The sequence below is a fragment of the Rhinolophus hipposideros genome (genome assembly GCF_964194185.1).
Source record: "Rhinolophus hipposideros genome assembly, chromosome: 1".
In the NCBI taxonomy this organism is placed as follows: domain Eukaryota; kingdom Metazoa; phylum Chordata; class Mammalia; order Chiroptera; family Rhinolophidae; genus Rhinolophus; species Rhinolophus hipposideros.
The window spans coordinates 47,656,969-47,682,292 of record NC_138047.1 but is presented as its reverse complement, the minus strand read 5'-3'; the positions used below and the strand labels follow the sequence as shown (position 1 = coordinate 47,682,292).

Sequence of the window (25,324 nt, the reverse complement as noted above, 5' to 3'; positions counted from 1 at the left end):
AAGTGTGCTACTGGAATTACTAGAATAAATCAGAATATTTTTTGGAAAAGATCATTCATGATCAGTTCAAACTGTTAAGATGACAAGTAAAAATGCCTTGCTGTATGTCTTTATGGTTACTTAATTATTTATTCACATATATTTTCTTCCTAATTCAAATGCTTTTATGTTGCTTAATGTCACCATCTTGTAATTCTGCTCATATTCAGGATGGAATCGTTAACCAGCACCTGCAAGATAAGGACTCAGACTACTAAGCATTGTAGAGACAGATTGATCATGATGCTTGATGTCTCATAGAAAAATTTTTTCTATATTGAACAAAAACTGTGCACAATTTATTTTAGGAATTAGACACTAATAGAACCTACGTCGACTAACCTAACTTGTACAATAAATTTAAGCAATACGACAATGCTAAATATTCGTATTTCCTTTAAGATATGTAAAGTAGTCTTACATATCTGAATGTGTTCCAAGTTGAGCAATAGCTGTAATATAGTACGGCAGTATCAACAGGTAAGCACGTGGTCTCTGAACCCACATTCCCTGAGTCTGATCAACTGCAACACTACTTGCAGCCTCTCTGTACCTCAGCATTCCCATCTGTAGAATGGGGATAATGACAACATTTACCTCATAAAGTTATTGCAGCATACGTGTTTAGTATCTTTTAGTGAGTTTTGTGAATAGAATTATACAACCTGTACACGTGTAAACACTCTCTACTTTTTATTTGCCTCTAAATCATCAGCTAGAGTTCTGAGTCCTCAGGCCTTTTACATAATTACACATTATTATAATCTCTTGTAGTTACCATTTACCTTTAATTTAATTTAACTTAATTTTTTAAACTTTTTATTCTGTATTCGTTTTGAGCTGATAGTCTTGCTTTTTCCCCAAAAAATAAAAGTATTAGCCAACTTGTAGCTAACTCCAAAAATTAGTTTTCAGTTCCCAGTTTGTTTCATATCTCGGTGTCTTCTGTTGGCTTCCAAACTTTTTATATGTTCCTGCCAGTCAAGGTTGAATGAGAAAATCTGTATGGCTAGCATGGAATGTGTCTGGTAGGGTACTGAAAGAAGGTGAGACCAGAAGTAGAGGCTCGGGAAGATCAAGATCCTTGAGAGCCAGGTTAAAGGGCTTCAACTTTTCAGGTAATGGCAATACTGCACCAGTTAGAGACTCTTGAATTTGTCCAGTAAGATTGCAAGGTCTTGAAATATGGTGGGATTGTTTTTTGTTTGTTTGTTTGTTTGTTTGTTTGTTTAAATTATTGGGGTCACAATTGTTAATGAAATTAAATAATTTCAGGTGTACAATTCTGTATTACATTATCTATAAATCCCATTGTGTGTTCACCACCTAGAGTCAGTTCTCCTTCCATCACCATATATTTGATCCCCCTTACCCTCATCTCCCTCCCCCCACACCCCTTACCCTCTGGTAACCACTAAACTATTGTCTGTGTCTATGAGTATTTGTTTCTCATTTGTTTGTCTTGTTCTTTTGTTGTTTTTGGTTTATATACCACATATCAGTGAAATCATAGGGTTCTCTGCTTTTTCTGTCTGACTTATTTCGCTTAGCATTATACTCTCAAGATCCAGCCATGTTGTCACAAATGTTCCTATATCATCTTTCCTTAATGCTGAATAGTATTCCATTGTGTATATATACCACAACTTCTTTATCCATTCATCTATCGAAGGACATTTTGGTTGTTCCCATGTCTTGCCTACCGTAAACAAAGCTGCAATGAACATTGGAGCACACGTGTCTTTATATATAAAAGATTTCAAATTCTTTGGGTAGATACCCAGGAGAGGGATTGCTGGGTCATATGGTAATTCTACTTGTAGTTTTTTGAGGAACCTCCACACTGCCTTCCATAGTGGCTGCACCAGTCTGCATTCCCACCAACAGTGGATGAGGGTTCCTTTTTCTCCACAGCCTCTCTAACACTTATTACTATTTGTCTAGTTGATGATAGCCATTCTGACTGGGGTGAGGTGATATCTCATTGTGGTTTTTATTTGCTTTTCTCTGATGATTAGTGATGTTGAGCATTTTTTCATATGTCTATTTGCCATTTGTAAGTCCTCTTTGGAGAAATGTCTCTTCAGGTCCTCTGCCCATTTTTCAATTGGGTTGTTTGTTTTTTTATTGTTGAGTGTCATGAGTTCCTTGTATATTTTGGATATTAGCCACTTTTCGGAGGAACTGTTTGCAAAAATCTTCTCCCATTCAGTCGGCTGCCTCTTTATTTTGTCGATGGTTTCTTTTGCTGTGCAGAAAATTTTAAGTTTCATGTAGTCCCATTTGTTTATTTTAGCTTTTAATTCCATTGCCTTTGGAGTCAAATTCATAAAATACTCTTTGAACCCAAGGTCCATAAGTTTAGTACCTATGTTTTCTTCCATGCAGTTTATTGTGTCAGGTCTTATGCTTAAGTCTTTGATCCATTTTGAATTAATTTTGGTACATGGCGACAAATAACAGTCCACTTTCATTCTTTTGCTCGTGGCTATCCAGTTCTGCCAGCACCATTTTTTGAAGAGGCTGTCTTTCCTCCATTGTATGTTTTTAGCTTCTTTGTCAAAAATTATCTGTCCATATTTATGTGGTTTTATTTCTGTGTTCTCAATTCTAATCCATTGGTCTATGTGTCTGTTTTTCTGCCAATACCATGCTGTTTTGATTATTGTAGCCCTGTACTACAAGTTAAAGTCAGGCAGTGTGATACCTCCATCATTGTTCTTTTTTCTTAAGATTGCTTTGGCCATTCGGGGTCTTTTGTGGTCCAAACAAATCTGATGTCTGATGATTTTTTGTCCTATTTCTTTAAAAAAATACAATTGGGATTTTGATGGGGACTGCATTAAATCTGTATATTGCTTTGGGTAATATGGCCATTTTAAGTATGTTGATTCTTCCAATCCATGAGCATGGAATGTCTTTTCATTTCTTTGTGTCTTCTTCAATTTCTTTCAAAAATGTCTTATAGTTTTCAGCATATAAATCCTTCACATCCTTGGTTAAGTTTATCCCTAGGTATTTTATTCTTTTTGCTGCAATTACAAAGGGAATTGCTTTTATTTTTCTTATTCTGAGTTTTCATTGTTAATATATAGGAATGCAATGGACTTTTGTACGTTGATTTTGTAGCCAGCAACTTTACTGTATTCCTTGATTGTTTCTAACAGCTTTTTGGTGGAGTCTTTAGGGTTTTCTATATATAGTATTATGTCATCTGCAAAGAGTGATATTTTAACTTCTTCATTCCCAATTTGGATGCCTTTTATTTCTTTCTCTTGCCTGATGGCTCTGGCCAGGACTTCCAACACTATGTTGAAAAGCAGAGGTGATAGGAGACAGCCCCAACGTGTTTCTGAAGGTACAGCAAAGGGCTTCAGTTTTTCACCATTAATTATGAGATTAGCTGAGGGCTTCTCATAGATGGCCTATTTTTGTTAAGGTATTTTCCTTCTATACCTATTTTATTAAGTATTTTAATCATAAACGGATGTTGTACCTTGTCAAATGCTTTTTCTGCATCAATTGATATAATCATATGATTTTTGTCCTTTATTTTGTTTATGTGATGTATTACATTGATGGATTTGCAGATGTTAAAACATCCTTGTGCCCCAGGGATGAACCCCACTTGGTCGTGATGAATAATCTTTTAAATGCATTGTTGTATTCGATTTGCTAAAATTTTGTTTAGGATTTTTGCATCAGCATTCATCAGAGATATAGGTCTGTAGTTTTCTGTTTTGGTGTTGTCCTGACCAGGTGTTGGTATCAGGGTAATGTTAGCCTCATAGAATGAGTTAGGGAGTACTGACTCTTCTTCAGTTTTGTGGAAGAGTTTGAGCAGGATTGGTATTAGATCCTGTTTGAGGGTTTGGTAGAATTCACTAGTGAAGCCATCTGTCCTGGACTTTTGCTTTTGGGAAGCTTTTGGATGACTGATTCAATTTTGTTACTGGTGATCGGTCTGTTTAGATTTGCCAGTTTTTCATGGTTCAGCCTTGGAAGGCTATATATTTCTAAGAACTTGTCCATTTCTTCTAGGTTGTTGAATTTCATGACATATAGTCCTTCATATTATTCTTGGATGATCCTTTGTATTTCTGTGTTCTCTGTGTTAACTTCCCCTTTTTCGTTTCTGATTTTGTTAATTAGTGTCTTCTCTTTTTTTGTCTTAGTGAGTCTAGCCAAGGGTTTGCCAATTTTGTTAATCTTTTCAAAGAACCAACTCTTTGTCACATTCATTTTTCCTATTGTCTTTTTGTTCTCTATTTCTTTTAGTTCTGCTTTAATTTTTGTTATTTCCTTTCTTATGCTGACCTTGGGTTTCACTTGTTCTTTTTTTTTCTAGTTCTTTAAGGTGTAACATGAGGTTATTTATTTGGGATTGTTCTTGTTTCTTGAGACATGCCTGTATTGATATAAATTTCCCTCTTAAAACTGCTTTCGCTGTCTCCCAAAAATTTTGGTAGGAGGTATTTTATTTTCATTTGTTTTTATGTATCATTTGATCTCTCCTCTAATTTCTTCTTTGACCCAGTCGTTCTTTAAAAGTATGTTGTTTAATCTCCATGTATTTGTGTTTTTTCCTGCTTTCTTTTCACAGTTGATACCCAATTTCAAAGCCTTGTGATCAGAGAATATGCTTGGTGTGATTTTAATCTTCTTAAATTTGCTCTTAAATTTGCTGAGGCTGCTTTTATGTCCCAATATATGGTCCATATACACTCGAAAAGAATGTATAGTCTGATGTTTTAGGATGAAGTGCTCTATATTTGTCAATTATGTCCACTTTATCTAATGTGCCATTTAGGGCTGCTATTTCGTTATTTATTTTCTGTTTGGATGATCTATCTATCGCTGTCAAAGATGTATTTAAGTCCCCTAGTATAATTGTGTTTTGACCAATTTCTCCCTTTAGTTCTGTTAGTAGTTGCTTGGTATATTTTGGTGCTCCCTGATTGGGGGCATAAATATTGGTGACTGTTATGTCTTCTTGTTGTATACTCCCCTTTACCATTACGAAATGTCCATCTTTGTCTCTTGTTATCTTTTTCACCCTGAAGTCTATTTCATCTGATATCATAATGGCTACACCTGATTTTCTCTGGGTACCATTTACTTGGAGTTTCAATTTCCACCCTTTCACTTTGAGTCTATGTTTATCCTAATAGCTGTCTCTTGGAGACAGCATATGGTTGGGTTTAGTTTTTTGATCCAATCTGCTACTTTGTGCTTTTTATAGGTGAGTTCAGTCCATTTACATATAGGGTGATTATTGATACGTGAGGATTTCCTGTCATTCTATCTTTAGTTTTCTGGTAAGGCTGTGTCTCCATTGTTTCTTTGCCTTTTTGTTGTTTTCTATTATTTTTGTGTGATGGTATTCTATGATGTTTCCTTCTGTTTCTTCTTTCATTACAGTATATATTTCAGTTCTGGATTTTTTTTTTTTTGAGTGGTTACCCTTAAGATTATGTAAAAGAAAGTTTGATATTTAGAGTATTCCATTTTCTTCAGCACGCTTACTTTTTCCATTCCCATAATCTGGTTCAGGCCTTTCCTCTCCCCCTTTTTATGTTTTTGTTGCCACAAGTTGTTTCTGTTGATGGTGGTCGAATAACCTCCTTTAGTATTTCTTGTAGTGCAGATCGTGTATTAGAAATTTCCCTCAGCTTCTGTATATCTGGAAAGGTCTTTATTCTCCTTCATATATAAAGGATCTCTTTGCTGGATATATTATTCTTGGCTCATGATTTCTCTCTTTCAATATTTTGAATATTTGGTTCTACTCCCTCTTGGCTTGTAGAGTTTCTGCTGAAAAATCTGATGATAATCTAATGGGCTTTCCTTTGTAGGTTACCGTCTTTTTTTTCCCTGGCTGCCTTGAGGATTCTTTTTTTGGTGTTAATTTTAGACAGCTTCAATACAATGTGCCTTGGGGAAAGCCTGTTGGGATTGAAGTAATTAGGTGTTCTATTTGCTTCTTGGATTCGAGGATCCAGTTCTGTCCACAAATTTGGGAAGTTCTCCTTAACAATTTGTTTGAATATATCCTCTGTTCCCTTCTCTCTTTCTACTCCTTCTGGTATGACCATTATTCTTATATTGCTCTTTCTGGTAGAATCAGAAAGTTGTTGTAGAGTTCTTTCATTTTTTTTGAAGTCTCAAGTCTCTTTCTTCTTCCATCTATGTAATTTCCAGGATTCTATCTTCAATGTCACTGATTCTTTCCTCCATCTGGTCAACTCTACTACCTAAACTGGTTATTTCATTCTTAATTTTTTCTATTGAGTTTTTATTCTCCAGAAATTCCATTTGGTTCTTTTTTAAAATTTCAATCTCTTTCGTAAAATGCTCATGTTGTTCTTTGATTGCGTTTCTAAGTTCATTAAATTGCCTTTCTGTGTTTTCTTGTATCTCGTTGAGTTATTTCAGAACTGCAATCTTGAATTCTCTGTCATTTAAGTCACATATTTCCATATATTTAAGTTCCTTTTCTGGAGACTTTTCACTTTCTTTCTGAGCTGTCTTGTTGCCGTGGTTATTCATAGCAATTATTGATTTATTATTTCTCTTCCTAGACATCTACAGGAGTGTCTCCATCAACAGGTTGATAGGAAGAGGTCTTTCTTTTGTTTTCCAATACTTGTTTGTAGATGTTTTATTTTCTCTCCGAATGCAGCTTTTTTTTTTTTCTCTCTGACACAGTAGTGCTATGTTTTCTCTGCACTATTCCAGCTTCTCAAACAATGGGGGGATCCCTGGGAGATGGGCCTCTCCTCTGTTAAAAGTTCACCTGGGTCATAGGGCGCCACGTCCCTGTGGGGGTGCGGAGAGCTTTGAAAGTTCCAAAGCTTTTTCTGCACCCGATTCAGAGCCCATATGTTCCAGCAGTTCTATTTACTTTTGTGGGGATCTGCCCTGATAGGTGGGCCAGGGGAAGGGTGAGTTGTGAGGGGTGGCCCAGAGCAATGGCGGCGACCACCTCCATAGCTGGTCCTGCTTCCACAGCTCCCTTCCCTTTGCTGGAACTAGTTGGGCTGCGAATCTGTGTCTGCGGTCCACAGTTCTCAGAACAGCAAATATTCTGTTCTTTTGATCTGACACTGCTACTTTATCGCTTCTACCACCGGGCAGTTGGGGGTGGGGTGAGCTCTGGGAGGGTAGGGAGAGGGCAGCTAGTCTCAATGTCTAAGGCTTCCGTTCTCCGCTCAGCAGTAAGGGCTTAAACCACAGTTTTCAGCCTTCTCCCCTCAGTCTTTGCTCCGAGGTCTCTGCTGTGAGCTTTGGGTTCAGCAGTGTTTATATGCTGCTCCCTCAGCCCTGTAGGCCGTAAGCGGAGCCCTAGCAGTCCGAGTCCTTCCCTCTCCCGCAGCTGCGGCAGTTCGTGAGCAGAGAGCTCGGAGCACTGAGCTAGGTCTGCGTAACTTAGCCCGCGAGGCTCCGTCCTCGCACTTCTCCCTTCCCTCCACCTCCGCTTCGAGATTCGCCCACCTGGAGGTGAATTAATTAGTGCGCCTCTTCGTCTTGCCTGTCTGGTGTGCAGGGAGTCCTTTGTGAAGTTATTGTTGTCTGATTAGTTGTAAATTCCAGGGGAGCTTTACAGAGGATCACCTCACGCTACCATTTTGATTATACTATATGGTGGGATTGTAATACAGGTGAGGAAAATTTTTTTGAAAACAAGTTTATTAGACATGAATCAGTGGATATTTGTGACCACTTTAATTTTTGATCAATTTCTCACTATAGGGAGCATGATATCCTTCAGGTTTTCAAGTAGGTAGGTAGGTGTTCATTTCTTATAACATAAATGAGTGATATCTGGGGCATGTGGTAGTAGGGTTTGAGTTTGAGCAGTTATAACATTTTAACTCCCTTGGAAAAACAACATAGCTTATTTAAGAAATGGCAAAACAATCTATCAGGAACTATTCTCCTTTCCACTTTTTGTTTGAAAAACCATGATTTTATGGTTTTCCACCATCTCATATAATCTACCAACCTCCTTCACTTTGGCAAAGATATCTTTCTACTATGCCACATTCATGAAGTTTTATATATATAAAATATATGATATATTTTATATAAGAAATAGACTATACTTGAAGCTGTAGCCCACATGCCCACATATTTCCTAGTTTAAATCCTTTCATAACACTCCTCAACTCCATGAGGTTATTCTGTCTTCTTTTTGTTTCCGTAGCCTTTCTCTCATATTTTAGAAGACCAATGTGGGAGGGCATCCCAAACAAGATGAAAAAATATATGAAAATATATACGTATATGTATATGTATGTATGTATGTATATATATATGTATGTATATATATATATATATACATACATATATATATATATATATATATATATATATCCATTAGGCTTGATTTGCTTATTTGCTTATTAAATTAACTGATACATACACACACACACACACACACACACACACACACACACATATATATATATATATATATATCCATTAGGCTTGATTTGCTTATTAATTTAACTGATATAGGGAATCACATAAGTTAGAATAGGTTGAAAAGATGAATGTGAGACTTTTGCAATAATCTGAGTTTAATGGAATGTTTTGAGGGATTAGAGTGATTATTCTTGGTGGCCTTTTAATCATTAAATGAATGAGTTTATAGATAAATTGATAGCATTTTGAATGTAAGCTTCAAGAAGGAATGGGACTTGCTTATGCTGCTCACTGCTGTTTTCCCAGCCATTCAAATAGTGCCTGGCATGTGGTAGCCTCTCTGCAAGGATGTAATTAAATGTAAGAATGATCCTACTGTGGTGCTTGATGGACAGATAAATACTGTTTTTGATTCTGAAACCAGAGGATTTCATTTCTGGCACATTTTTTTTTTTAAAGATGCAATATAATGCCTTTGAGATTTGATAAGAAACCACAAGAGAAAAGGAAATAGATACTTAAATTTTAACTCTGTAAATTCATGATTTTTTTTCAATATACAGATTTTATGCTTTAAATATGACATTTAATATGGCATCAATTCCCTATGTCCTTATGAGTTAGGTGAGAAAGATATAATCCTAATTTGACAAATAAGTATCCAGAGGCACTACTGTGATTTCTGATTTGACTACATTTTGGCATAACTTAAGCTGGATTCCAGATTCACTCTGGAATCCAACATGGAATCCAGTTTTATAGTTGAAAACAACATATTTTTAAATCCTATGCATGACTTTGTAGCTAGTGAAATTGGTAATTTTGCTTCTGTATCAGACATTTGGGCCATTTCCTAATTATTATGAATTTCAAAAAGTTGTATTTTTAGTTGGTGTTTCTAGTAAAATGTCATCATTTTACTTTAATACCTAATTTCATTACTCTTTATGGATTGTCCAAAATTTGATGTATCTTTCTTAATGAAGTATAGAAACTAATACCTCATCTTAGTATATGTGCTGCCGAAGCGAGCACACAAATACCTCATCTTAAAGTTTGGTGATAGACACCCTTAAGGCCCACTTGGAAATGTTTCCCAGAATATGTAAAGAAGATAGTCCCTGAGCGCAGCAATAATTGTCAGGAAGCCAGTCATTCTGTTAGAATTTTAAGCCTAGGATGACAGCTCTATTTGGCTTCTTTGCAACAGTCCTGCGAACTGAGATTCTGGGATTGAGATTTTAAGTTTGAGAAAAATGTCTTTGTAAAGCAAGTAAAGAAGGAAAGTGAAAAATAAATTATAAAAGTGGTAGTACTTAGTTATTCCGACTGGAAAATATTGTGTTTTTTATATTTTTATCTTCTCTACATATCCATGGAATGCCCTCTCACTATATTTAAGCACACTTACAGAATTTAGCAAATCATTCACAAATTCCTGACCATGACACTGTGAAAAGAGATTTCTTACCGTATAATGTCATTGTGATGAAAATATACAGATCAAATGTCTGGTATCATTTACCCATGAGAGGATAGAAAATAAATAATAAACTAAGGGGAAAAAAAACACAAAAAACCTTTGACATTATGTAATTGATCACAAAGTCAGTCAACTTTACAAGTTCTACTGGGAGTAAGTTAGTTATGGATCAATAATTCCATGTCAAAATGTCAAAGTTAGATATGGCTGTGGTAATTCTTCTATTCCTATGATCTCATGCTGACTTGACTATTTAAAATATATGTATTTTAAATATGTACTGTGCTGCTGAAACTAAGAATTTTTTACTGAATTTTGTTCACATTCACAGATAAAAATAATTTCTCAATTTAGTAAACTTTTAATGCACATGCAGTGCCAAATCATCTTTGTTTTTTCAGACTCTTTGAGTTGCCACATCAATACCTCCATTATCTTATTTAAGGATGATTTAATCATGAGAGATACACTCACTGGATCCTCTAAATAAAGAGAAGTTTTAAAATATAAAATGATCAAGATTAAACATGCATGTGCCCCCAAGAAATTGTGTATCACTAATAATTACTTACATTTTTTGATGATTATTTGTAGCATTATTTTAGTAAAACTTGATAGTATTGGTTGGGATATATAGAAACATTTCTCCAAAGTATAATATTAAATACTGTCTGAAGTATATAACTCCTTCAGTTAAAATTATTTATATAGATAATCCAAATTTCCTAAGTTCCATTTTGTCAGAACAATTTTGTCTGAAAAGATGAAGCTGCCCAAAATGACCTACCTCTTATAGTTAAGGTCTAATTAAGCAACTCAACTAAAATTGCCTAACCTACCTCACCAATTATAACTTGATCATGTATACAGTAACTTTATGGTTAACTGTTATCTTTGTCCATTGAGGATATTATAGTGTGTACCATCAGGTGATGAAACATTTTTAATTCAATTCTAGCCTTAGAATAAATATTTAGGACCCAAAAGTTGAAAGAGAATCATATTTAAAATGTTATAGAATAAGTCATTTTCATTAATGCAATGGACTAAGTTTAAATGGACTAATGCTCAAGACATTACCATGCGACAGGGTTTCTATGATCAAGTCAGGATGGACTTATTCCCCCCAGTGCTTCATTTCTATGTTTGCAGATTTTTTTAAACATCAGAGAGAATAATACAGATAATTGCTCTAGCACCCTAATTTTACATATAAAATTTCTCTGTGATTTTCCCATAATTTTAAGGTACCATGTGTAGAGGCAGAGGTAGAATGGAAGCTCTCCTCATTCTCTGATCTGAGGTTTCCGGCAACCAGGAGAACTTTTCAGAGAACAAGTAGTAGGAGGTAATGAAACAACTCACATCTAGAAAAACATTTTGTTTATAAACCCTGAATCTCTAAGTATTTCTAGAATCTATCAATCTAATTAAATATGCCAGCACTCTCCTCATGGCCTTGTGAATCAGCATTAAGGTCTGTAGTATTTTGATTTCTTAGTTTCTTCTACACTTAAACAAACAAACAAACAAACAAACAAACACCTTTGAGGATGAAATATAAATGCTATTATGAGTATTAAGTATGCCTCCAAGAGTACTAAATATCTTCTAAATCCTGCAAATATTACGCTTGGCCCATATGTATGATCTAATGAATGCAACTACTTCCACTCTCTGCCCAGAGACCTATAACAGTGGACACAAATCATGTACCGATCCCAAATGCCCATTACACAAATCTTAAATTCTAAGTGACAGTACGTTGGGATATAATGTATGGTAATAAAACATTCATGAACTTCCCCAGTGTGTATATTTAGTTTATCACCAAGTGCTAGTCAGGATTTGGTATCATAGGTGATTTGCTCTTTCTTTTATGTAGTTATTATATGTAATATTGGCTGTTAATGGTAAACTCCTTTGTTTATATATACCACAATTTACACACAAGGAGGACAATGGGGAAAATATAGAAACCTATCTTTTGTGTGTGTTGTCTTATATACTTTACTCACTATATCTTAAAGCATTTTGTCTGGCTAGAGTATTTTCTGGCACAAGATGGAGAAGTCATATAAATCCTTCTTGAACAGAGCGTGCCCTGGATTGGATACTTCATTATCTTATAAAAAATAGTACACATTTTAGTTTCAATATTACAGTTTTTTGGTGAGATGGGTTACAACATTATTTGAGGCAACTGTTGATTCAAGGGGGTATTTTCTATTCACTCCGTTGGAATTTCAAAACAGATGCTAGAAGGTCACAGTCAGTACTGTACAAGGCATGTGATAAATGGAAAAGTGTTTTGGAAAAAGATTCATTTAAAAAAATATTTGGTGATGTTCTAGAGAGAATTAGATCAATTTCCAAGAAAAAAAAAGCCTTAATACAAATAAGATATTAATATGCTAGCTATGTTTAAGTAACCCCACTGAAAATGTTTGGATATGAGTACATTAAAAAATAAATTGATAGGTTCATTTAACAATTTCATAATAGAGATGTAATCATAATTATATTGACCTACTTACTCTGGAATTACGTGGTAAGGCAAAGCCTATAAAGTAATACATTAAACACAACAAATACAGTGGAAATCAGAATATGTATACATGTGATTGGCTAAATAATGGCCCAACAAAAATATCCACATCCCAATCCAAAAAATTTCTGAATTGCTACCTTATTTGGCAAAAGGGACTTTGTGGATGTGATTAAAATAATGATTTTACAACTGAGAGATCGATTATCCTGTATTATTAGGGTGGGACCAATGTAATTATAAAAGTCCTTATAAAGAGGAGGCAGTAGAGTTAGAGCTAGAGAAAAGATTTGACTATGGAACCAGAGATTAGAGTGGTATGCTTGGCAAATAGAGGGAAGGTCTGAAGCCAGGGAATGCCAGTCGAGTCTAGTAACTGCAAAAGGGAAGGAAATAGACTTTCTTCTGAAGCTTTCAGAAGAGATGCAGCCTTGCCAACACCTTGATTTTAGATTTTAAGCTGAGTTGTGATGTATCTGAGTGTCTGGAATCAAAGAGTTAAATGCCTATATTCTGACCAAAATACTTTTACCATAATATATTCTAAAGACATATCAATGATATGGGTATGGCCTCGGATGTGGTTTAATCAAATAGAGGTCAAATAATTAGACTGGCCTCAGAGTATTTTCTTGTGTGTACATGAGTTTTTTTTTTTCTTTTGTTTTGTTGTTAATATGTAGCCTTCTCTAAATTTTATCTAGATTACTTTTGGATTCTGTTTTTCCATAAGAAGGGAAATGTTTATATTACTGAAGTCATTTTTAAAGTCACCAAATATAGAAACAATATTAAAAATAAATACCATGTAGTATTTTTAATGAACTAATGAATCTATTTCAGTCCTAAATTATACCTAATACTTCTTTATTTCGCTCTGGGTTATATAATTATTAATCTACATGTGATGCTTTATAATTAGTGGGTAAAATATATGTATAACATTATAATGCATTTCTCTTTGAATTAATTTTACAAAACATTTCATTCAATATAGAAACAGCAGGTAAGATACCTTTTGAATCAGATATACGTATCTGGGTTTAAATTCAACTCCACTATTTATGAGGTATTAGAATTTAACATATAGAGGTACTAAATGTATTTACATATGTACTTATACATTCTACATATTTATTATATATATATTTATGAATTTATTTAGTATGTTTTTTTAACCTATTCTATGAAAAAATAAGATGCAGTCTACTTCAGGCATATATAATAGCAGTAGAAGTAAGTAATAACTAATAGAATGATGGCAAATGAATAAAGAAAAGTGGTGAAGAGTTCCATTGAAATAAGAACACAACAGAGTAATCTCGGGCTAGTTAAGATCTTTTCAATGAGGATATATGAAATATTCTGACTTTGGCTTCCATTAATTAACTATATAGACTCACTATAAAGAGGTGCAATTAAACATTCTTCCAGTAGTTTTTTTGTTTGTTTGTTGTTTTTTTAAACTTTATTGGGGTGACAATTTTTAGTAAAATTACATAGATTTCAGGTGTACAATTCTGTATTACATCATCTAGAAATCTCATTGTGTGTTCACCACCCAGTCAGTTCTCCTTCCATCATCATATATTTGATCCCGTTTACCCTCATCTCCCACCCCCTCCCCCCTTATCCTCTGGTAACCACTAAACTATTGTCTGTGTCTATGAGGTTTTGTTTCTCATTTGTTTGTCTTGTTCTTTTGTTGTTTTTGGTTTATATACCACATATCCAGTAGTTCTGAATGATTTTGTTAGGTAAAAATTGCTTTGACTTATTTTACTTTCATATCCCTGGTAATTTTCCTCATTTGTAAACATGATGTTATAACAGTCAATTTTACATAAGTATGTCTTTGAAAATTACACCAAAATTATATTTGTTGCAATACTTAGTAATTTTCACCTGCCCCAATTTCTCTTTGTATTCACAAAAATTGATTATTATTTCATTTTTATTCATAAGATAGAATCAAACTTGCAAAAATGTCATGAAAACTCTTCAAGTTTACTCCCTTTGGCTTTTAAATAAAAACTCACATACAAGTAAAATGGCATTGTCAGTTTTACTGATAGATTTTGAAAATCCAAGATTCCATTATGTTTCTAATGATGATATTCTATCTTCACTAGTTGTCAAAATAATCTTGTAGCAGTTTCCTGTTTCATTGGCTTCTTGATTGATTGGATCATTTTTTTATTGGGCACCCACCATGTGCTTGCTATTTTTTTTTTTTTTTTCAGTTACAGAGGATACAAAGACAAATGAGACCATTTACTTCACTCAAGAGTAATATAGTCTGGGAGGCAGGTAAAGAGATTATTAGAGAAATGGTCTAATTTTCTGTATCTGTTGTATCTAATATTTTCTCAAACAATTTGTTGTTAATATCCCCAATTTTATGATCACTGCCAAGACATATGTAGTTGTTGATTTTAACAGTCCAAGTCAGTAGTCTCTGACATATACTAGTTTTTCAGTAATATTAGAAAGGAGGAAGGGAGGGAAGGGGAGAGCAGGGTTTCTGATGCCATTCTTTTTCCCTCTCAGCGCCTGTTAAAAGACCTCCTAACAGAGTTCAAGAAGGGGTTTGAGTTTTGGGGAAAGGCATGTGTTGGGAACAATAAAGGAGATATTTACATAAGTGTTCCATGTTTTTGCCTTATCATTCCACAGTGTGCACGCTGCATTTTCTTTTTATTGTTCTAACTTCTTTTAAGTTATTATTTCGTAACTGTAAAGTATCAAAAGTTTGTGAAATATGTGTTTTTAAGTATATATAAATGAGAGGATATTCATGGCTATCTATATGATAATATTTGCCTCAAAATGTGTAAATATGTATTTCTGGATGGTAGAGAAGACTGAATTGCATCTAGCATGAAAGGAATTACTAAAAATTTATAGTTCATCTCATCTATGGAGGACAGTCATTATCTGTGTACTTTAATGGTTGTGAGGATTTTGATTTGTCTTAGGGCTTTATTTCCAGAGGACAATTTTTAAGTTCCATCAGTGCAGGAATATACATATATACATACATACATACATACATACATACATACATACGTATATATAAATATATATACATATATGTGTATACATGTATATATATGTATATATATATATACATATATATATATATATATATATATATATATATATATATATGTAGGGGGTTTTCACATATTTGAATGCTATCTTTTAGGTGTGTTATGGAAGATAAAATTGTTGTGAACCAATGCTTTAGGAAACACAACTCAGAGTGGACACAATTATAAATCACAGAATATGTACAGTATAGATGACAATAAAGAGTTTTCTAATATCAGATATTGTTGTTTACATTTTATCTATAATCAACTTTGGAAGACACTAAAGAAATGAACAAAAGTTAAAAGGTTAGGCTTTGTAAATGAAGTTAGAATATCTGATCTTTAACATAATCTCATGTGCAAGTAAGTACTGATATCAACTAAAAAAAGAAAAAGAAAAAAAGGAGAAAAAGAAGTTAGGCTGTAATGAAGAATAAAAAGTATTTATTTGAGCAAAGGATTGCAATCCCAGGAACACAGATTCAGGTAGCAACTCAAACTGTGCTCTGGAGAGAACAAGGAAAATCTGGGTTTATAGAGGCAGAACAAGGAGAGAACAAGGAAAATCTGGGTTTATAGAGGCAAAAACCACAAGACGAAATTCTTTCATTCATATGAAGTATTGTTGGCTAGGTTAGCAGGTATTTGTTAATTCCAATTTGCAAACAAGCTGTGCAAAAACTACAAGGAGGAAATAAAGTCCATATATGTCCATGTTGCAGTTAAGGATGTTTGAAGTTGCATTTGGCAACATGTTTTGCAGCTTAATAACAGCTCTGAGAACTGAGGCCCAAGATGTGCATAGGCTGCATAAACCCCACTTCCTTAATAGCCCCCTGACTCTATTGTAAGTGACTCTCTTAGCAAGGCTTATTTCATTTTACTTTCTCCATTATCAGTACTAAGTGTAATATGTCTATTATGAGGGATTCTTTTATTATTCTATGGCATAATGCTTAGGAATACAAACACTGAAGCAAGACTGCTAAGGTCTGCAAATCCCTGGTGGGCTGATGGGATCCGTTTTCTAACTTCTGTGGGCTTCAAAAGAGGTGGTAATCCTCCCTACCTCTTATAGATGTTAGACGAATTGAATGAGTTCAAGTGTATGAAGTCTGTAAACTACAAAGGGTTGGTCCTCATGGTTACGATAAATGCAATGTATTATCATGGTAAGGTCATTACAATATCTACTTCACCATCATACATCCATGGATGTTTTTGTTCATTTATTTAGCCAACATTTTTAAAGTATTTTCAAAGTAAAATGTGGACTTCATTCTTTCTAATAACTGAAATATTACAAAATGCATTATCTTGGGCATTTTGTAGCCAGAATTCTGTACTTTCATTTTTATTTTTACTTTTATTTAGTTATAAATACGGACACAAACTACTGCTCCAGTGGAACCTCATGCCATTTGAACTTCTGTTGACAAATATATAGTGTTATATTTTGTTGGCTTTAGAAATTTCTTTATTTGATCACTCTAAATATAAAATGGCCTTACTTTCAACTTGAGTATTGTCTGAGATTTCCCACAACTTGAAGAATAAGTGGTTTGATTTACTAAAATTAGTCAATGTTAAGAGCTGAGGAATTAAATATCTGATAACATTACTAATTTGGAATAAAATATCTTGATTTGGCTTTCCATGGGACTTTAAAACGTTGACTAGCTGTAGTAATTAATCTTGTATTTTCTCTAGTTACAGGCTGTCATGTTGCTGCTAGGAATTATCCTAAAGATATTATGATTGGGATGTTTATGAGATCAGCTGATAGACACTACTCAGGTCTTCCTTGTTATTTGTAGCCATGAAGTTTATTTCTCTGTTTCTACTGGCAAAACTTCAGTTTTTAAAAGAATCTTGGCAGAGAGCCTCGGGGAGAATATATTTAGGGAAAGAAGATGTGATGACTTTGAACTTTAATGGTATAATAGAAATCTAATCTGGTTCTTTAAACAGTCAATAGATAAACAATAATTTATCATGATTCCTGTTGAATTAAATAGTTAATTCCTATCGCTAATGGAGTTCTGTGACATTAACACCAATGAGAATTGAGAAAGGAAATAATGGGTTGTTTATATTTATGATGTGTTTATTTTGCTTTCTAAAATGCTAGATCAGATTAATTTAGATTGTGCAAATCTTGAAGTAATTAAGAATGGAATTAAAGTTTCCATTATATGGCTTTTTTACTGTCAGAGGCTTCTTCTGGGGTTAGCAAGACTTCATGCAATGTGTATGTATAAGAGGAGACCCACTTATTTCTTACAAAAAAGAATATGAGTTATGAGAGTGTGTTTGTAACCCTAATTACTATTTATTCACCGGTAAAACTAATTTACATACCCTAAAATTGAGGTTTAATATTGATAACCATATTGAAAATTACATATGGGACTATATTCCCTAGAATATAATATAAATGAAGAAACTGTGCTAATTATAGTTTTCTAACTGTGCCAAGTTATTTGCTACAAATTACCTCATTTTATTTTAAAAGGATACTGTAAAAATCGTTTAAAGTCTACTCATAAAATGGAATTGTGGTTATTAAGATTAAATAATTATTGACACTAATACCACTTTGTGTACTAAAAATTCTATTATAGTACAATAAGAAGCAATAAATGGAAAACAAATTCTGTGACAATAGGTGCGGGGTTAATTTTATTCAGAAAGTGGCACGTTGTCATTTTACACATTGTTACATTTAATATTTGTTTTCATAATTTATATGACTGTTTTGGAAACTGGTGACTATAAATACCAGTGAATAGGTCTCCCTTTTTATGATTGCCCTTTTCTAATTAACATTATTGTTAATATGACTTCAAAACAAAATTTAAAGCATATGGTTTAATGCTATTAAGTCTATTCACATAAAAGATTACTACTTTGCAATTAAGTTCTTTTATTTCCTACAGAAAACAATTTAATTTTTGTTTAGTATGATTTTCAAGTCTTTGAAAAACACAAACTATACGTAATGGGACATTTCAGTTCCTAAGTGATCCGTATAAGATCCTTATTATAAAGGATATCATCTCTCTAGACCTGCTGACATTTAAAGCCAGATTTTTGTGCAATGGTCATTTTTAAACTTCACTGAGATAATATATCAAAAGATCTAGTTGCAGGCTGTTAAGATAGAGTGATTGTAGGTTTTGTCTGAATGAGCAGATAGGATTTTTATTTGAGAAAGAAATTTAAAATGCCTTCTTTCTTTAGAAGAGACCACGGATACCAGATGTGTTTGGAATACACTGTGGTTATTATTCTATGTCCAGTAGTATCAAATGACAATACAGTAATAAGTATATATTAAATATAGAATAAAGACATATGTATAATTTACATACTGTATATAATATAAAATATATAATCTATTATAATATTTAGTGGCTGTGTATATATTTTAAAATATCTGCCCCACTTTTCCATTTTAACAGTTTCAGATATGTTTATAATTTATTTCAGCAACTGCATTTCTCATTTACTTTAGGAAATCTAGTTATTCACTTCCTCACCTTCAAATGATAGATACTTATTCTAAAGCAAATATAGCAGAGTAATGTAGTTTCATTAAACCAGCTGTAAAAGATGAACATGACACAGTCTATTTATATGTCTATATATTTATATCTCTATCTGTACCTCTATCTGTATCTATAGCTAAATCTGTATCTATATCTATATATAATAAGGATTTATTTACACCTACATTTCTTTAAACTACATAGACTAACACACATACACATGCATATATGAGGTACGACAATTAAGTTCATGAACTCATCCTAGAAAAAGTGCTACATACCTCATTGTTGAACATCACTATAGTCACCTTCCAAGTACTCCCATTGGGAAGCTATGCACTGATGCCAGCACCTATTCCACCCTTCAAAGCAATTTTGGAACTCTTTCTGGAATAGCCATCAGAGCTGTCATCGTATTACCCTCAATGTCCTGAATGTTATTAAAATGTCTTCCTTTCAATATTTCCTTTATCTTTGGGCAAAGAAAGAAGTCATTGGGGGCCAGATCAGGTGAGTAGGGAGGGTGTTCCAATACAGTTATTTATTTACTGGCTAAAAACTCCCTCACAGACAGTGCCTTGTGAGCTGGTGCATTGTCTTGATGCAAGAGCCATGAATTGTTGGTGAAAAGTTCAGGTCGTCTAACTTTTTTGTGTGTGAGCAGTCATTGGATTTATAAAAAGATGCAACAAATTTTAAAATGATACAAAAATATCATTTTCAAAACAACATAAAGAAGTGAATGTCTTTAACCATATTCAACTCATGATAGAGCAAATGAGTGAGTGGAATAATAATTCATGCTGTAGCGTGTTTCAAAAACTGGCAACAGAGAAAATTGGTTGAAGGAAAGCAGAGGAATTTTGTCTTTTAAGAATTAGAATCGATGGGCTCCATAATCATCTGGCATCCGCTCAATGTTGTACCTATGGTTAGAAATGTACATGATGGGAACTCCAGGGATTTTCCTGATTCTTCGTTTAAGGTCCCGGTCAACCATAGTCACAATGTAAAATTTGTGCTGAGTTACTCTCTGTACTAAGCAGTCATCTGCATAGGTTCCTTTGTGTGTGCATGGTAATCATTCAAATCTTGGATCCTTGGCAATCCTTAGAGCCACTCGATACTTTTGCCCCAGTTTCTCAATTTCAGCCATTACACAGTCAGTTATACAAGGGATACACTTGGCATACAGACAGTCCATCATTGACTGAAGTAAGTCTAGTTTGGCTTTAATGGAAAAGTTGATAAAGTTGGTATCAACAGGGATGTGGTAAGGTGGGCCCAGTTGTGTATTATACTGGAAGAATAAGCAGGAAGGGTGTTGGGGGACTTATCGTTCCTTGAGTGCACGGGGATCTTTCTTTTCTTTCTTTTTAGGTTTTAACCTATCCTTTTTTTTAAGCCTCTGATCTCTGAGACTAAGCATCCACTTCATGGTCGAATACTTCCTTGTTTTCTTTTGCTTCCCCATGTTCACGCCACACTCTTGTCTAACTTTTTCATGCAGCCCTTTTCAGCACTTCCAAATAGTCAACTTGATTAACTGTTTGTCCAGTTGGTACAAATTCATAATGAATAATCCCTGTGATATCAAAAAAGGTTAGCAACATCACCACAACAAGTTTGTGAACTTAATTGTCAGAACTCATATGCACTTAACATGAGAAAAATTGTTTTGATGATTTATGTATTTTATGTACATGATGATTTATATATTTCCTATTCATCCATTCATTCATTCATTCATGGATGAATTCATTCTACAGATGTTTATTAAATCTCTGTATGCAAAGTAATTTTCTGATGTCTCAATATAGCAATGAATGGAACTAAATCAATCCCTACCTTCACAGAGCAACATGTTAAATGCAATTTATGAATAGAAAGGTGGCAGCACCATCAATTATTAGGTGAAAACCAACAGCTGTCTATAAGAAATACATCAGTAAAAAAGAATGTTTATAAAGTAGTAAAGCAAGTGAAGAACTTTGAATACAGTCTTTATCTGCATCTTTACTAACATAATGCAATAAATATGAGTTCTGACAATTAAGTTTGAGAACTTCTTGAAACGATGTTGCTAACCTTTTTTGATATCAGAGGGTTCATTCATTATGAATTTGTACCAACTGGACAAACAGTTATTCAAGTTTACTATTTGGAAGTGCTTAAAAGGCTGTAAGAAAAAGTTAGATGACCTGAACTTTTCACCAACAATTCATCGTTCTTGCATCAAAACAATGCACCAGCTCACATGGCACTGACTGTGAGGGAGTTTTTAGCCAGTAAACAAATAACTGTATTGGAACACCCTCCCTACTCACCTGATTTGGCCCCCAATGACTTTTTTCTTTACTTGAAAATAAAGAAAATATTGAAAGGAAGGCATTTTGATGACATTCAGGACATCAATGGTAATATGATGACAGGCCTGATGGCTATTCCAGAAAGAGTTCCAAAATTGCATTGAAGTGTGGACTAGATGCTGTCATCAGTCCACAGCTTCCCAAGGAGAGTACTTTCAAGGTGACAATAGTGATATTCAGCAATGAGGTGTGTGGCACTTTTTCTAGGATGAGTTTGTGAAGTTAATTGTCAAACCTTGTATATAGTGGTAATGGGAAATCAGTATAATTCATGATTCAAAATAATTTCTAAAGCTATTCACTACTGAACAAAGTGTGTATATATGTATATATATACATTTAAGTTTACTTGGCTGACAAGTGTTGGCAAAATTTTAGCAAAGTTATATAGATTTCAGTTGTACAATTCTGTAATACATCATCTATAAATCATATTGTGTGTTCACCACCCAGAGTCAATTCTCCTTCCATCACCATATAGTTGATCCCCTTTACTCTTATCTGCCACCTTTCTCCCCCCTAACCCTCTGGTAAGCACTAAACTATTGTCTGTGATAGATGATTGGATAAAGAAGTTGTATTTATACACAATGGAATATTATTCTGCCATAAGAAAAGATGAAATAGTACCATTTGTGATGTAGTGACAACATGGGTGGATCTTTAGATTATAATGCTAAGTGAAATAAGTCAGACAGGAAAAGTAGAATACCATATTATTTCACTGATATGTGGCATATACAACTGACAATAACAAAGAACAAGAAAATAAAAGTATAGTTTTAAAATTCCGCTCACTTCCTTAAGCCTCTGTTGCTATTTCTATTTCAGTAAATTTGTTATAAACACTGTGATGAATTTGGGGACCAGAGCTTACTTGCCTTGTTTCTATGTCTTCTGGATGCCTTGTCCACAGTGCAGAATATGGCATGACTTTTGCTTCCCTGGGAAATCAATAGGGACTTTGAACCTATGCCCAAATGTGACTGAGAACTACCAGTCTATTATAGTTTCCATGCAAGTAAAAAAAAGACAAACAAAAAAAAAACCCTGCAAATTCAAAACTACTTTTAGACAAGTTTGGCTTTATATGCACATTATAATACTCCAACAAACTTTGTGGAATTGGAGAAAACAAGATATTTAGGAAAATAAGGCTGAAAATATGTATCCTCTGGACCTGAATATCACAAAGCTCTGTGCTTAAAAGAACAAAGGCACATATTAAAATACCAAAGTTATTCTCACCCTATTATGCATATAAAAACATGAGACAATTAAACTAATTTTGCTCTGTTACAGATCATATCAGTGTCTATTTAATTTTATTACAAGACTTATTTCATCCTTGAGTTTCATAGTTGAGTTTGTTGACATTATAAAATAATTTTAAAACTACACTTTTTGTATATTACTTTGATTTCTTTTTTTTTTTTTTTTAACTACCAATCACATTCCATAGAATATACTTATTTGACCCTTCTCTGTCCCAGGCACTGTTCTAAATCTTGTGATTTCAGCAGTAAATAAAACAAACAATATTCCTGTCTTCATAAAAAATTATAATCTACTTGAGAAGACTGAGAAAAGCAAGTCTATAATTAAATTTACATTTCAGATGGTGTAAGTGCAAGAGCTAAGGCGGAAAATGAAACACTGAAGGAGCAGAAAGGATGGTGAGACAAAAGGGAATGAAATGAGAATTAATTATTCAAGTAGTAGAGGAGACAGGAAAGGACTCAGTGAGAAACCCAGAGGAGAGGGAGAGAGCTCTGAAAAAGAGCCTCTGAATGATGAAATACCAAGTGCAATGGTCCTTAGGCAGGAGTGTGTCTGAAGTAACTTAAGAACAGAAAGATGGCAGAGCTGTTGAAGAAGAGTAGCAGGAAGTGAGGTGAGGAGAGAACGTGTAGGGAGCCAGAAGGTGCTGATCCTTGTTTGCAAGGATCCTTGTTTTGTGCTTTACTCTTGAGTGAGTTAATTATACATATATAGAGTGTGTGTGTGTGTGTGTGTATATATGTATATACATATATATGTATTTAGATTTATATAAAAATCATACATTTATATAATATGTACTGTATATACAGAGTTGTAATTTCAGGGCTCTGTTAATTATGCTACTCTTTATACTGTTTTGCAGCCCCCTCTCCAGTCACCAATGTGAAAAAGGGGAAGATTGCAAAAAACAGCATCTCTTTGTCTTGGCAAGAGCCAGATCGCCCCAATGGAATCATCCTGGAATATGAAATAAAATATTTTGAAAAGGTGGGACTAACAATAAAGAAAGTTCTTTCTTCCTTTTTTGTTTTTCACTTTAGCAACTGCAATTATCCAATTTGTAGAAAAGCATGTTGCAATTTTACGTGTAAATCAATGACAATTGATTCTGCAGTCATGATTATGGAGGCTGAAAGTGTACAAGGAACACTTTATCTGTGTTCTTCTGTTGCCAAGTAGTTTGCGCTGCGGGAATACTGCCATATAGCCTAACATTGGCCTAACTACGTTTCACAGCATTAAAAGATGAAGTCATAGGACGTTTTCAGAGTGTCACAAACACCAAAGTTGTTGACCTTTGGTAGCAACTGAGATGTATATACTACAAGGAAAAATACGTGCTTATGGCCAATAACCCTGCATAATTCCTATACTGTTAAGGAAGTCTGAGTAGATAAGACGTACATATAACATGTATATTTTTTTAAATCCATAACAAAATCGAACACAATAGATAATATTTATTTTAAAAGTTGAAAGCCCCAAATCTGAACTGCATGCTTCACATTCCCTATATTTTCTCTATTTTCTCGTCTTACTTGAGTTGGCGCTTAGGTCCATTCTTGCATCTTTTTTCCATAATAGTTTTTGAGGTCTAAAGGCAATAATCATCCCTCTTCCCCTTTTCTGAATCCAAAACCAAGTCACCTACTGATAAAGGAATAATACAGATGAAAACAAAGATGAGCCTATAGTTGCTAAAGCTGGACTTGAGTATTTGGCTTAGATGTTCAGTCACCATGAGTCTTCCTTCAAGTCCCATCCCTATTTTATTTTGATTTGTATACAGTATGTATCTGAATGACATACACAATTAACAACCTTAGTTCTAATAGATGAGATAAAGACAGATGAGTAAGCAAACCAACCTCTAAGATGTGGGTATGAAATCTTGACCCAGAGTGTGTTTCCTATGGAAGCAGGAATAGGAAAGATTGCAGACATAATGCAGAGAAACAGATCCCAGAAGAGAAGGGCTCAACTACACTTACTCAATTGCTTCACCCACACTCACAGAGACATCAACCCTTCTCTCTTAGAGAAGAGTGAAGAGGGTTGGAGGAAGTTCTAAAACTTACTTTTCAGTAACTAAAAAAATGTCAAGCTAGGACATTGGAAAGAAAGAGGAAATAAATGGTTCTCCTTCTACGAATGCAAAAATTTCATGAAAAATGCTGAAATCCTATCAATGAAAATTACTTAAAAATCTAACATTTTGTGTATATGCATAGATAAAAGAGTATTGGTAAGTGCATTGACATATTGAAATAATTCATAGCATTTTAGATATATGTGTTTTTAAAATTTTGCGTCTTTCATTTATTGATATAACAGAGAAGAAAACAGTAGGGTATATGGAGGGGAGAGTGGAGCTACCTATGTATTCTTTCTACATCTTGGATGTCTGTACAATGTTCATATATTGATTTTTATAAATAGATGAATAAACAGACAATTATTACTTTTGAAATAGTTGTCTTTCTAGGAATGACTTCATGGTAGCATTGCTTCTACTGTTGGGTCATTAG

General features: G+C 33.9%; 1 protein-coding gene and 1 pseudogene across 11 annotated transcripts in view; one reads left to right on the top strand and one right to left on the bottom strand.

Moving 5' to 3' along the window:
- EPHA5 (EPH receptor A5) overlaps positions 1 to 25,324 on the top strand; it is a 366,730-nt gene that overhangs the window by 229,118 nt on the left and 112,288 nt on the right. For all 10 annotated transcript variants that reach the window (XM_081026671.1, XM_081026670.1, XM_081026667.1 and 7 more), the window contains one exon: positions 23,659 to 23,783. In XM_081026671.1, coding sequence (XP_080882797.1) covers positions 23,659 to 23,783 — 125 coding nt within the window. The remainder of the gene's footprint in view (positions 1 to 23,658; positions 23,784 to 25,324) is intronic.
- On the bottom strand, positions 20,021 to 20,617 carry LOC308488177 (rRNA-processing protein FCF1 homolog; annotated as a pseudogene). Its single transcript has one exon. The product of its transcript is annotated as an rRNA-processing protein FCF1 homolog (transcript).